At 31.2% G+C, this 15431-nt stretch overlaps 1 protein-coding gene across 8 annotated transcripts in view; it reads left to right on the plus strand.

Moving 5' to 3' along the window:
- Dnai2 (dynein, axonemal, intermediate chain 2) overlaps window positions 1-15431 on the plus strand; it is a 39233-nt gene that overhangs the window by 12086 nt on the left and 11716 nt on the right. For 5 of the 8 annotated variants that reach the window (XM_080169345.1, XM_080169346.1, XM_080169352.1 and 2 more), the window contains 14 exons: window positions 601-671; window positions 3086-3160; window positions 3550-3629; window positions 3883-3972; window positions 7378-7436; window positions 8072-8176; window positions 8503-8589; window positions 10423-10492; window positions 11381-11496; window positions 11782-11858; window positions 12421-12493; window positions 12922-13032; window positions 14274-14365; window positions 14810-14885. In XM_080169345.1, coding sequence (XP_080025471.1) covers window positions 601-671; window positions 3086-3160; window positions 3550-3629; window positions 3883-3972; window positions 7378-7436; window positions 8072-8176; window positions 8503-8589; window positions 10423-10492; window positions 11381-11496; window positions 11782-11858; window positions 12421-12493; window positions 12922-13032; window positions 14274-14365; window positions 14810-14885 — 1182 coding nt within the window. The remainder of the gene's footprint in view (window positions 1-600; window positions 672-3085; window positions 3161-3549; window positions 3630-3882; window positions 3973-7377; window positions 7437-8071; window positions 8177-8502; window positions 8590-10422; window positions 10493-11380; window positions 11497-11781; window positions 11859-12420; window positions 12494-12921; window positions 13033-14273; window positions 14366-14809; window positions 14886-15431) is intronic. The other 3 variants (XM_080169347.1, XM_080169348.1, XM_080169351.1) reach the window with 1 other exon arrangement.

Consider the following 15431-nt stretch of genomic DNA (forward strand, 5'->3'; position numbering starts at 1 on the left):
TGCTTAAGTAACGGAAAATTAAGGGAAGTATGAAAAAAAAACATATAAAATGTCTTTGTTCTAAGGTTTGTTTCATAAAATTGTAGCTATCAGAAAAAAAATCCTCCAAATTTATTTTTATTTGGTTGATGGTAGATTCTAAATATTTATAATTCTAACCAGTGGCATGCCCAGGTTTTTTTTTCGTAGTGGATTATCAACATTGAGTACAGGAATTAGAGGGGTTAAAGAGGACTCCTTAATTTTGATTCTAATGGTGGTATTGGGAGTATCTTCTGGACATCAATAATTCTATCTACGGTAACTAGCAGGAAGGGAGGGGACATTGGGCTGTTTATTACTGCACTGGTCCCCAAAATTTTTTGATAACGTTTTCTTATTGGCTTAAAAACTTTTGGGACTTTTGTTGATTTTTGATTTGTTGGTTCATTTAGATGAGTGTCCAAACGTTTCAACCACTAATTGTAATCTATAGAAGGGGTAATTTTGTATATAATCGGCCATGTCTTATCATTTTAGATCCCTGCTAACTGTCTATGGCTAGTTTGAAAGAATGACTGTAATATTTAATATTCAAAATAATTAGAAAATTTTGTTTAGGAATATTTCACTGAGATAGATGAAGCTACAGACTGTGAAGCTCCGAAAGCAAAGACTGTAAATCTTTTCAGGTATTGTTTAATTATAACACAAGAACAATACTGGTCATAAGTAGCACAGTAGGAATAACACTACATATAGTGACTCATGTGTCATGTTTCCAGCAAATAGTATTGTTCAACAAGCCCCTTGGCTTGATTTAGATATCTATCTGATAAGCATTTAATTGTAAAAAGTAGGACTCGGCAGCCATGCCTCAGCCTTAAGCATAAGCCTCAAATTTAAACCCCCCTTGTAGTCAAAAAATTATGAAAAGATGAATTTCAATTATCTGTTTTGAAACAGATTAATATGACGATTTTACGGAGGCTAACACTTGGCTGACGTACGGCTGCCGAGCCCTAGTGAAAAGCTTACTTAAGTTAGTTACTTTGAAGGACGACGTAAGTATAGATAGAATAAGATGTTCCAAGTTTGGTAATTTCAAAAATAGTTTTTTAGTTCCTTGAAATGAATACAAAAAAAGTTTAGATTTTAATTTAATGACAAATCAAATGGCGTTTTGAAATGAAATGTCATCATTACTTCATGAAGCCTTTTTAAAAAATAATTGCCAATTGTTTAATTTACCTTTTAATTTCATTATTTTGATGTAATTTTTTAACAAAGTGCATTAATTATAATTTGCAAATTGCACAAAGATGGAAAGCCTTTTAAAACTTTAACTTTGCACATAGATGTATTACTTTAAATGGACTGTGATACTTAGAGAGGAATTTCTAGTAGTCAAAGATTGTTTTTATGTTAAATCTAGTCACCCAAAAGCTATCTTTATCCTAAGAAATTCACCTGGCTGACTTATCTTCGTTTTGCCCATATATATTGATTGAGCATTTAGTTCTAATATATCTATTCCTTGCAAACAGATATTAGAATTATTTGGTATTTTTTCCTTCAAACTAGAAAACTTGCTTCGATATTTTTACTTACTTACATGTTAGTTGTTTTCAGTAATCCTAAGGGATAGGACAATGGGCGAAGAATTGACGTAAATCCCCAATGTTGAAAAACATAATCAATCCTTGAAAATTTTTGGTTTAAAAGTTTGAACACTGTAAGATTCTTCAAAATAACCCAAATATTTTGATTCCACTTATGAGAAAGCGTGTTTAAACTTTGGGTACCAGTGCAATTTCAGCCCAATGTCCACTCCCTCTCCTAATTCCGTTGCTGAAGATTGAATATAAAGAGAAAAGTAGGTTGCGGGTAAAATCCGTAATAGTGTGTGTTTTAAGGCTTAAAAATAGTAGAAGAACGGTAATATTGACTAAATATGTGTATTTCTTATTGAAAAGAATTATAGAGTATAGACAACAAATTTTTTTTTAAAGTTAACAAAAATTTTTATCGTTCTTCTACTTTTTTTACTTAAAACACACAACCTTTACAGATTTTACCCGCAACCTACTTTTCCTTTGTATTTTTATTAGGCTAGGGATATTTGTCTAAGATTAGTCTATCATAGATACTCTAATACAATAACGTCATAACGAATTATATAATACAGAAATAAATTTATTAAAAGTTTATCTTACATTTTATCATTTTATTTCAACTTTTGAGTTTAGTGGTTTGCAACTATTTATTAAAGGATAAAGAATACAGACAAAATTTTTGGTGGTTTTAAAAAAACAGCTATCCTGCAGTTTGTAAAAGATTCATAATCGAAAGACATATATATTTTTTAACTCTGATTTTTTAACATCCATTATTAATTGGAACTGAGCATCTATTTATTAGTGAATCAAGTATATTCCATAAATAAAATGAGAAAAAAAAATTGTAATACCTAAATAAAAGATGTAATACCTACCCAAAAATAAGCTGTTTTCTGTAATTGTTTTATTCAAAATATTTTTTCAATGTGTATCCTTTAACCCTGAAAATGTTTTTTCTTTGCAACTTGCAACCATCAGTTTTACAACTTAGATGCAATCATTTTAGGTTAAATCTTTACCCAAAGCAAAATCTAATTTTTTTCTACAAATTCTCTTTGAAAGAGTTTTTTTTAAATAAAGGAACCTAAGGTTTGTAATTTATCCTAAAAAGGCAACATTTACATTATTTATTCCATACATGCTATCTAATTACTTAATATGTTCCAAGGGCAAAATAAGGAGTTCAAATAATTCCTTTGTGCAAGAAAGGATATTGTGTATAATATACATGGATATTATGAAAGGGGAAAAATTGTCGTAAATTTGGGTTGCTAACATGGACATAATTTATCTGTCAGTTCGTTCATCCAGTAGGAGAGAAGGGGGTGGAGTAAAGAGTAAGGATGGTGGGTATCGTTATTTGGCCAACTACAAGTTACACTTTATTAGAGTACATAATAATCGGGTTTAAGTAACAATAAATCCATTACTGTAAGCAAGTAGCGCCTACAAATCCTACTTTGTGACAATATAAATTATTTTTTTAGGGACCAAGAAAGTTTAAAGTTAATTAGTTGGAAAAGGCCTGTCAGCAGTCTGGCCTGGTGCCCTGATGGAGAAAGGTAAAACGAATAAAAGCTCATTTTTAATTTTAATCTAGGTTAGATTAAGGTGATAAAAATATATATTTTTATAAAATCTAAAAATAAGGTTGTCTAGGTTTAGTTGTAGTAAAAGATAATCGAATTATTCAAAATTAAAAGTTAGGGTTGCAATTAAAGAAATGCTTTGAAAGAGAAATCTAAAAAAGATAGATAGTTTAAGCGAAATTGTACTACTGGTTACATATTTAGAATAGATAAATAAATATTTTGAAATTTATATCATCTAGAATTTAATCCTGCTAAGAAATACAAATTGCTAGTTAGTTAAACAATGTTTTTTTTAAAAAAAATAGAGGTTAGTAAATGAATAGAAGATTTGTTGTTCAAATTAATTTGTATAATTTCAGAATTGCCATAACATACTGCAGCCTTGAGTTCCTAGGGGTAATGGCTGATACACCTAAAACTTCATACATTTTTCATATAGGTCAGTTTACTGTCTTAACAATATGTCATAATGGACGTACAGACTTTCTGGTAACGTTTATAGAGTTGCTACGCTTCCTAAATCGTACCTAATTGTTGGAGAAATTATGCAAAATTTGAAATCGATAGAACAATTATAACATTTTTAAATTATCAAAAAGAGCTAACTGTTTCGCTTTTTAAAAAATGCAATGGTATTATTCTAAGTAATGCTTTCCTAAAGAAATATTTCATTTCCTTATTTTTTATATCAGATGACCCAACGCATCCTGATATTGTTTTGACACCTCCCTTCCATCTGGTATCCAGCGAATTTAACCCCAAGGACGGCAATCTTTTAGCAGGTATAATAATATATCGATCCTTCCATCCATAGGTCTATATGTGTATAGCTATCCATCTGGGTGCATGGCGTTCCTGCAACTGGCGGAAATACAGCTGGATGTTTTTTTTGTCAAAACGTAAAAAAACTCTGCCAAAAATACAGTCATACTTAAAGTAACCGCCATAAATACATCTAACACAGGCATTTATACATCCAAAATTGTCAATTTTACGTCTATTTCTTGCCAATTTTACATATAAACTTTTTCATATGTCATAAGTACATCCTATACATTTTAATTACATTCTATTGTATTAATGATATATTTTTATAAACAATCTATTATTAGGCATAGTAATACATCGGACATGCTATCATATATCTCTCTTTGATATTATTTTGGTATCCATTAAATTGAAAAACAAAATTTACATTTTGAAAATGATTTATTCTTTTCCAACCTATTAATATTAAAAACCAACTGTTTAAAGTTTTATAGAGATTTCATTTTTAAAAATTTTTTGTTTCTTGTTAAAGTACTAGCCGCTGCGCCCCTAGTATCTAGGGGCTCTATATACATTCGAAGAGATAAAGAAGGGAAGAAAAATAGCTTAAAACCATACCCAGACTTATTTATAACAATAAAATAGCCTAAAACCATCTCAGGGCCTATACAAAGCTTCCCTCTAAAGGAGAACCATATAGGTTCAGTGGTTAGCGAGATCCTTCGCAACAAACAAAAAACCTTAGTACTTTATATAATAGGATATCAACCAATTTCATCCTAGTCGTGTTAAAATATTTGGATCATGGGAAAAAAAACGAGTAGCGGGTTTCGTCGTATTTTCTCAGTAGCTTTTCTCCTATATCTAGCCCCTGAGGGGCAAGCATTAACAGTTACCTAACCTGAAATAACCTATAAAAAGCTACTGTGAAAATACGACGAAACCCACTACTTCGTTTTTTTCCATGATTAAAATATTTTTTTTCTACAGTCGAAAAATCCTTTTGTTTTAATTTAAATAATTTGTATCTACCGTATATTTTCCAATAATAAACAGAGTTATTTCTGGAAGGGGAATTTTTTTTTCTTAGAGTGACATTTATCCAATAAGATATTTTTTATGTTAATATTTTTTTAAATTTTAGCAAACTTTTGACTATAGCAATGAATTAAGTTTATACACTCTATATGCTTCCGTTAATTTAGTAGGAAATATATGAATAATTTAATTTTCATCTAAAATCTAGCAAAGAAATAATGTTCTGCTATTTATAAATTATTTATCATCAACGTACGCACATTCTTCCAATCTAATGATATGGTAACTAAATAATAGTTTTTGGCTAGCCAAATTTTTTTTATATCTTTAGTTTCTTATGTTTAAAATTCAAATAAAAACAAAAGATATTTAGAGTTCTTCTAAGTATCTATTTATGGGAGCTTTACATAGATCTCGAGATTGATTTTATTTTTAATTCTTTGGCAGATATTTTCACTATAAAACATTAAGTAGGGTGAAGGAACAGGGATTCTGACAAACAATTCGAGTCAAAATTTTCCCACAACACACTTCCTTCTTTTCTTCACTTATTAACAACTTCATTTTAGTTACAGCACAAATTAAGGCTTACGCCTACATCACGCCTCAAATTTTCAGCAGTTTCAAATGGAATTAAATTGCTGAATCGCAGCCATGGCAATATGAAAAAAATTAGTTTGTTTTTATCATAAGGTTGATGGCCAATAACTCTATGGTAAATATTATTTTGTATAAATATTCTAAATAGAAACTGTATATCATTATTCATAGTCTGACAAATTACAAATGGATAAAGGGACAGGGCAATGGATTTAAAATTTACTCACAAATTCGATTCATTTGCTTAAAAATTTAAAAAAAAACAGTAGATTGTAATAAGTAATAAACAATAATAAACAGCAAACCAAAAATAATTAAACTACAATTCAAAGTTTGATTTATAGAACTTTTAGTAAATATTTAGATACTATAACAGTTAGGGAGTTGAATCCATTTTTATAGAAGCAGAAATATAATCTATGATTATGGTTTGGACCCTCTAAAACTGTAATCTACCTTTCAACTTTCCCCTCTCTTGGTGAAGATATCTTCAACGCCGATACGATTTTTGAAATGTAAGATTCTACTTTCCCCTCTCTTGGTGAAGATATCTTCAACGCCGATACGATTTTTTAAATGTAAGATTTCACTTTCCCCTCTCTTGGTGAAGATATCTTTAACGCCGATACGATTTTTTAAATTTAAGATTCCACTTTTGCCTCTCTTGGTGAAGATATCTTTAACAAGAGAGACAAAAGTGGAATCTTATATTTCAAAAATCGTATCGGCGTTGAAGATATCTTCACCAAGAGAGGGGAAAGTGGAAGGGTAGATTACAGTTTTAGAGGGTCCAAACCATAATCATAGATTATATTTCTGCTTCTATAAAAATGGATTCAACTCCCTAACTGTATAAGCATTGTTGAAATAAAAATCATAAAATAAATACCAGTCTTGTAAGCCCAGGCCTTCGTTACCTCGGAGTATCAAAACGGGTTGTTCTTATAATTTTAATATCCACAGAAAGCTGTCTTTAATGGTAGGTTATAAATAACTATTATAAATTTTTCTTTCCCAAAACGTAAAAAATCCGAATATTTTCTTATTTCTATATACCTGAAAATTTTGAAATTACGTCAAATGAAAAAAGGAAGCTATTGTGTTACAAGTATTCGTGATTACAATTTTCAAAAATAACCTCAAACAATAATAATCAAAATACAAAGTTAAAGAAATTATATATAAATATTCCTAATGGAAGTTCTTTTCCAGGTTTTTCATAAAGACATGCAATAAATCTAAATATTCTTACTTTAAATGTCAAAGTAAAGAATTGTTTGTGTCCAAAAAAGCGATGTATAGTTTTCTTTGCACCAGAATGATAAGGGCTTGCAAGATCAAACCTGGAAATTAGCATTTGCTTGTAAAAAATAATAAATTCACTTGGATTTTGTCATTGCAAACTAATTGCTAAGTATCCTGTCGTCCTGTGGAAGGTGTACAAAGAATCAATCCTTATTTAAAAGTGACAGGATCTGTGTTTGTCTGTCTTTCTGTTTGTACCGAAGGATCTCTCTACCCGCTGAACCGATATGGTTCTCCTTTACCATGAAGCTTCTCATAGGTCCTTGGAAGGTTTATAACTATTCACCCCCCCCCCTTAAAAAAATGTATTTTTACTTTTCCTTTTAAAACATAAATAGATTGTGAGGGTTTTTCGACTACCAAGCCGGCCTACTCCCCTCCCCCCCTCAGGTCAAATATCCATATAGACTCTAGGAGCGTAGCCGCTGTTTATAATAAAGACTTACTTTTGTATTTCAGTTGATTTATTGTTTTAGGTGGGTGTAACAACGGTCAGGTCTGCTGGTGGGATGGAAGGAAAGGTGGCAAACCAGAGGTAGATACAGATAGATAGATAGGTCTGCTGGTGGGATTGAAGGAAAGATGGCAAACCAGAGGTAGACACAGATAGATAGATAGATAGATAGTTCTGCTGGTGGGATGCATATGGAACAAAAGGTGGCAAACTAGAGGTATACACAGATAGATAGATAGGTCTGCTGGTGGGATGGAAGGAAAGGTGGCAAACCAGAAGTAAACACTTTTAAAACTTTTTTGAAATATTGGATGTAGAATATACCTGGATATTATGACAGTGAGAAAATTAGGTTGCTTTTTTCCCTTCCAATAAGTGGGGAGGGTTGGGCTAACGAGAGATGATGAGGGGAATAGTTAGTTTAGTCCACTTTTTAGATAATCTGGTGTAAGATCCAAGTAATAATAAATCTATTTTAACATGCAGAATATGATCTAGTTTATGCACAACATAATAATGCCACATTAATGTTTGCATGGGGAATCCTGAAACAGTTAGGTACAAATCAAAAAATATAAAATATCTTTTTAATTTGGATTTATTGGATGATTGGGAATGTTCTTTGCTCTTTCTAATTTGATGTGATTCTTGATTTTTTTGTCCTTTAGAATTGGCGCATATACTCCGACTACTAATATTTTTTTTCATTTTTCCAGGGAGAAATAAGTCTTGATCACTCGCACACAGAACCAGTTTACAAGACTAAATGGGTGTCCAGCAAAACTTGTTCTCAATTCTTCAGTGCTTCCACTGACGGACTGGTAAGATTTATATTTTCATGATCAAATATTTTTTCACATGTGATTTAATAAGTAGCGTTAAATGTAGTAATCACTTGAAAAATGATGAATTTTAACATGATGTCAATGTTCAAAAAAAGCCAATAAATTACAGTTATGACAGCAAGTAAAAGAATTTATGTTCAAATAGTTGACAATTTTAAAATAAAACAACATCAAACAAACAATATGGAATGGGTAAGAGTGTTAGGTAACATTCTATTTTTCTTCTTAAGGCCTTAACTACAAACTTTAATCTGCTAGATTTAAACTAAGCATTAGGTTATCACGAAGATAAAAAATTTGAGGTGAAATGGTGGGACATCAGAAAATTTACAACTCCTGTAGAAACTTTGGAGTTGGGTCCTGCCAATAGTGGGGGAGAGTTGACTCAGGTATACAGATAGATAGATAGATAGATAGATAGATAGATAGATAGATAGATAGATAGATAGATAGATAGATAGATAGATAGATAGATAGATAGATAGATAGATAGATAGATAGATAGATAGATAGATAGATAGATTTTATAGTATTATGTGAATTCCCTTAATTTTATGAATATATTGTTTATTGTAGGAATAAGGTTAATACATTTTTACCATGGACCAAATTAAAGTTTCCTATTGATTATGTTTCCTCATTCTAACAATTGCAATTAAATCATAAACAGCAAAAAAATACAGTAGTGAATCTACAATAAAAATTATTTGTATATTTATCTCTTTTTTTGTCCGTTTATCTTACTCTATAAAGTAGTAATTTTATTTTTGTTTTAATCTTAAGATTTCTATAACTACAGAAAAGCCTGAGTTCTCCTTTCTTTAATTATTGAAATGAACTGTTGGATTGTTTATTATTCCATGTTATCATGCATATATTTGGGTTTGGGAAGCCCCGTCGAAAACGGCCACGAAGGATTAGGGCCTAACAAATGGGTTAGTAATAGGAAAAATATACAAATCCCAGACATTTTCAATTTATTTTAAAAATAATAAAAGGGGGGTTGGTTCAGTGCTCGATAAGCGCTTGATGGAAAGCACAATGTTTTTGTTTTGTTTATGTGTTTCTTAGACATTAATGTATGAACATATTTGTTTATTGCGTGATAATAAATAATTGACTCCAGGTAATCAGTTCAAATCATTCTCCAACAACAAAAAAAAACTTTATTAAAAACTTTTGTCTCATTTGTTTGGTGAAATTATAAATATAATTTTTTTCTTTTAGTCTAGAATTATTGATACTTTTTACTAATAATATTATATCACCTATTAAAAAGTTAAGACTTTTCCATAATCACAACTTTGACTCTATTACAACAGATAACAAAATCTGTACGACATTTTATATTTGTAAATAAAATTAGTGATAGAAAATCAATTTCCTGAAATTGCCTTGACCACAGAACCCCCAACCCCTTATATACAGTGTGTTTTTTTATGAGAACTTTTTTGAAAGCAAGTTTACCCCACTTATAGTTATCAGAATTTAATGATTAACGGCTTATTTTCTTCGTTTTTATAACCATTTTTAGAACATCAAAAAAATATTGTAGTTTTTATTTAAAAAGTACAGTAAAATTAAAAATTCAAAACTTAGGTGTCAACATCTAAAAAAGGTTTTAGCTCATTTTTCTTAAGCTCAAATCTTTTACCCTTTGCAAGAAAAAAATTGGATTTTCAGTAGTCCACTTTGGGGGGCCAGTACTCCCTCCCTGGTTGAGATATGGCCTTCAAACTTTAATATGTCATAGTACATGTCCCCAAAAGTATCTGTATCTGTAACTCTGTATCTCAACTTTGAAGCGTTTTGCAGCCATTCTTGAAAAGGGTAGAAGATTTGAGCATGAGAAAAATGCGCTAAAACCATTTTTAGATGTTGACACCTAGGTTTTGAATTTTTTATTTTACTCTACTTTTTTAATAAAAACTGAAATATTTTTTGATGTTCTATAAATGGTTATAAAAAACGAAGAAAATAAGCTATTAATCATTAAATTCTGATATCTATAAGAATTCAAGTAGTGTTTCGTGTGTTTTATCTTAGATTAGGTTAGGTTGCTCCGCTGGGTAAGAGCACTTATAGACCCCTTATTTCAAGTTTTCAAATGGGGTTTCTGTGATCGATCGGCCCTTTGAGGGAAAATATAAAAAAGGGTAATTTAACATCAGGTGATATCTTACTGTACTTGTAATCTTTCCTATTTTTTGTTTTATTTTTAGGTCCAAGGAGCAACCTGCCTGGAGTATGAACCAACAATTCCAACTAAGTTTATGGTTGGTACGGATCAAGGTGTGTATCCTTACAATAAATATAAATAAATAAAATATTATTTGCAAATAAAGTATACTTACTTCTGGTAAAATAGCAAATTAGCAATTTAATTGGTGACCTGGTGGACTACCCAGTGCCCAATATAACCTAACCTAACTTAATCTAAAGTAATAATTAAACAAACGAAAAATTAAATTTATATATAAAGGGGGGGGGGGAGAGGAGTTTAGTGTTCAACAAGAGAATTTTTCCGATTCTTCAATCGAGGATGATCGGTTTAAAGGTCAAGAGGCCTCTAGGGGCACTTGAGGAGGAGAGAGTCAAATTTAATAACCCAATTTCTTATTTCAAATTTTAAAAGAAAAAGTAAAAAAAATTTGGGGGGGCGAAATTTTTTTTTTTTTTGGGGGGGGGGGTGCCCCCTCCCCTAATTTTTATTTTAGTCAAAAAAATAAAAAATAAAAATTATTTTTTGGGGGGGTTGGGGGTGTCCCACCCCCCATAAAAATAGTTATAAACCTTCCCGGGACCTCTGAGAAGCTACCCTGTTAAGGAAAACCCGATCGGTTCAGCGGTTAGCGGGATCCTTCGGTACAGACACACAGACACACAGGTACACAGATACACAGACACACAAACATCCTGTTACTTTAGTATAAGGATTAAATAAAGCCTGTTCTTGAGTGTATAGTCGGAAAAGCCTAGCAGGAAACCGACTCAGATTACTTATAGACGTTCAAGGGTAAATTGGTGTAAATACACTAGATAACCCCCCTTAAACCTCCTCATTTTACCCTCCTAAAAATATAAAGCTTGGACGTACTGAGACGACTTAAAGAACTTTGGGGCGTTTTTGTTTTAAACTAACATATTTTGTCCTTTCATTTATGTATGTTATTATCTCAGGAATGGTATTGGCATGTAATAGGAAAGCCAAGAGTGACAACGAACGTATTGTTGGAATTTACCAGGCACATTTTGGACCAGTCTATGCTCTGGAAAGAAATCCTTGCTTCCCCAAGGTAAATTTCAAATTACTAGGGGTTGCGCCCGTAGGATTAGAGGTTGTGTGTACTAAAATTGAAAAAAAAATAGTTTAAAACCATCCTAAGACTTAAATCTAAAAATAGAATTGCCTAGAACCAACCTGGGACTTAAGTGAAGCTTCCCCATATATGTAAAACTCAATCGGTTTAGTAGTTTCTGAGATCTTACTACTTTATATCATAGGATATGTTTTTAACGGGCATACAGACGTTTGAATTATGAAATAGCGTCACCAACAAAAACATGAAAAATTTGTTTAGAATTTCCTTACAATTGGAGATTGGTGTGCCCGCCTGTGGTCCGAGGATATCAAGGAAAGTGCCATCATGTGGACCAGGTAATCTTTTTAGACAGTTGGAATTTAACAAAGCACTTAATATAATGATTTGTACTATAAATATTAAATATGTATGTGTTCTACAGCTAGGTAGGGGACATTGCACTGTTTATTACATTGATACCACGTTGTCTTAGTCGTTGGTTTGAAAACTTTGGGTACTTTTTTATGTTTTTTAGATGGTTCTGGTTTATCATAACTTAGGTTGTAAATTTATTTAAAGTCTATTGGCTTATCCCTTTAGATGGCTGGTTTTCTATCTTTTTTTCTACTTGCTTTTCTATATCCTTAACTCTTTTTCTCTCTTTCTATAGCAATCTCTTTTTTCTCTCAGAAACAAGTTATAACCAACAAGCAAAATAAATCTAAAATAATATTTGGGGGAGGGGGCAAATGTAAAGGTCGTCATTTCTACTATGTGTTGATCCCCAACGTCAGCTGAAAATCACGTATAGGTTTCGTGATTTTTCCCGGATTAATTTCGTTGTTGGTATAAACTGCTTAAAATCTGAAAGTCAATTTAACAAATTTTTCTTTATTATGTTTTTTTATGATAATTTAGTTCGTACACAGAAAATCTTCGGGATGGATGTTGGAGCCCCACCAGGCCTTCAGTATTCTTCACTGCTAGACAGGTAGACACATAGATAGTTTTATATGTTTTGGGATAGGTTGATATGTTTTGGGATAGGTTAATATGTTTTGGGATAGGTTGATATATTGTTGAATATAAATATAAGTTTGATATGAAAAAGATAGTTAGATAGTTAGCTAGATAGTTGGATATGAAAATAGATTATTTGAATGGTAGATAGGTAGCTAGATAGTTGGATTAGTGGGTAGTTTGATATATTATTCTAAAAATAGTTAGATAGTTAGATACATAGTTGGATATAGATAGTAGGATAGGTATATAGATACATAACTAAAATTAAGCAAACACAATTTGTAAATAATTTTTTAAAAATAGATAGACTGATTAGTAGTCATATAGATTAATAGATACGTATATAATACAAAAAGATAAAATAGTAAAAATTAATTTTATCATAATTGTAAATAGGATGGAGTCTTAGATACGTGGGACATATTATACCAGCAGCGGACACCAATACTTTCAACTAAGATTACCGACGACGCATTAAACTGTGTAAAGGTACAAAATCCTTCGAAGGTACTATTTCTAGGGGGATGGGGAGCATACACATACCTTACTGAAAAACAAATTATTTTAAAAAGTAAATTATGCAAAAATACAAATAAAGTTTATTAACTTATGATTGATAAATGAAAAGATGGGTATAATCCCTTTTGTGACACCGCCTCTTCACAGTGTTAGAGCCCCCCGAAGGGGCTAGAAATAGGATAGAAGCTACTGTGAAAATACGACAAAACGTCCCTTAAGAGGCGATGTCACGAAAGAGACTTTACCCGAAAAGATTTATGAGACATTTAATTTTTAACCTTAAAAGCCTTTAAAAAATTTACTAGAGTACAGTGGGGTGTGGTAGGAGGTTATGGTGGTGTAAACACCCCTATAAATTTTTAAAGGCATTCCTTCCCATTTTTTCACCCATGGATTTACTTCCGCCTTGGTAAATTGCTGTGCAATCTACTGGTAGAGAATAATATGTTTGTGCAAATCTGCTGTTTAACATGTTTTGTACTTCAGTGGGGTATGCAGGGGAGATGACATATTCAATACAACCTGACCCTCAATAGAGCATATTCCTTTAACCTTTAAGATTTATAACACACAGCTGTCTTTGGGGGTCTAACCTATTCTACTGCCAAATTCCTGCTCCCTCCCTAATTTCAATTAGTTGTAATGGAAAGGGATAAGATTTTACCTTAAAGTTTTATTATTACATATATTTCCTTTTCATAATCATTCCTTTTTTCCTAAAATATTTAAAGCAGCTATTCAAATATAATTATCTAACATAACTACAACATTATTATTAAGGATTATTTCAGCTTTTGTATACTTCAAAAGGAGAAAAGCAGTTAATCGTTAAAAAGTACAATATGAATACAAGTTTTTCTATAGATAATTTGTTTCATAGTAATTTTTTTCAAAGTTTAAGAAACAGCGTATATAGTGTCCAATAAAAAATGGCGTCATACAATACAAACGACCAATGACAGGCCACTGTACATTTTAATTGACCAATTGTAAATTGTATATCATTGGTAATTTGTATTGTATGACGTCATTTTTTATTTGACACTATACGCTGCTTCAAAGTTTATATTCCCTTACAAAGTACAAAAGGGTACTATTTATTTATGTTTATTGTATTTTAAAGTTTATTTATAGTTTTAGTTTCATTGCTTTCCTTCAAACATTTGTAAAATATGCTTTCTTAATTGACATTATAAAGAGAAAGAAAATAACCTAAATGTTTGAATTAGGTGCATGAACAAGGCTGCTTGGTGGCTATTGGGTGTAACAACGGAAATGTTAGCCTCATAGAGCTTAGTGAAAGCCTCAGCACCAGTCATAAGTAAGTATTTTGATTTTGGGATTACTCTACCTACACCAAAAATCTTCTTAATAGCAACTTTTGCCAACTTTTTTTCTACCTATTTATAATTTTGCCTATTGGTGAATAATAATATCAGTCATTCCGTGCGTAACGCTTATGGGTTGGAAAATGTGATTTTCTCAGCCGCTAATTCAGATAGACAGCTGATTTTTTGTAAAGATACCCAATCCAATGACAATCCAGTTTATAATTTACTTTTTCATTGGTCTATTATAAGTCTTTCTTCAAAATGACATTAGAGAAAGGTTTCGTGATTTTTAGTACAAATATATTATGACCATCCAGTGGGTATCTTTATATCACTTTGTCCGTCAATCAATGATTTTGAGCTTAGCTTCTTAATAATCTTATCATCCTTGTTATATTAGATTAATATATTATATTGATTTTCTTTCTTTCTAGGAATGAGAAATCGTCGGTGACAGCAATGTTTGAAAGGGAAACTAGAAGAGAAAAGATTCTAGAAGCACGGGCTAAGGTTAGTTACAAACCAAATGCATTTTGAACTGTTTTTATCCAATAAATGTTGAGGATTTCCTAGGTAGACCTCGGTTATACATTATAGTAAAATTAATAGAAACTAGTTATATGGTACTGGAATTAATGAGGGAGGGAGGGGGGTGGGGGGGTAGGGGGTATTTTTCAATACGTATATTTATTCTTTTACATACATTTAGAATATTTATTTCATTAAATGAAACAATATACAAAGAAAATAAAGTTATGATTATTATTTTGTTAGTATGTTAGGTTCAATTAGTACATATTATTTATATTAATACATTATTTAATAGTTAAAGATAGTATTACAAAGTACTTGTTTTTCAGTTATTAAGCACGTTCGTTTGTTAGATCATTGGTTAGCTTGTTTGGTGGTTTATTTTTTCACTTTTCACTTTATGATATTAGCAAGTTTGATACATGGTTGAATTGATAAGTAGATAGTAAGCAGGGTGGAGGTTGGAGAATGTAGGGTGTTGGAGGGCCACAGTCCAAGATCTCTGTGGATTGTTAAGGACTTAAA

Source organism: Acartia tonsa, chromosome 8, assembly GCF_053477335.1.
Source record: "Acartia tonsa isolate MP-2025a chromosome 8, ASM5347733v1, whole genome shotgun sequence".
NCBI classification, from domain to species: Eukaryota; Metazoa; Arthropoda; class Copepoda; order Calanoida; family Acartiidae; genus Acartia; species Acartia tonsa.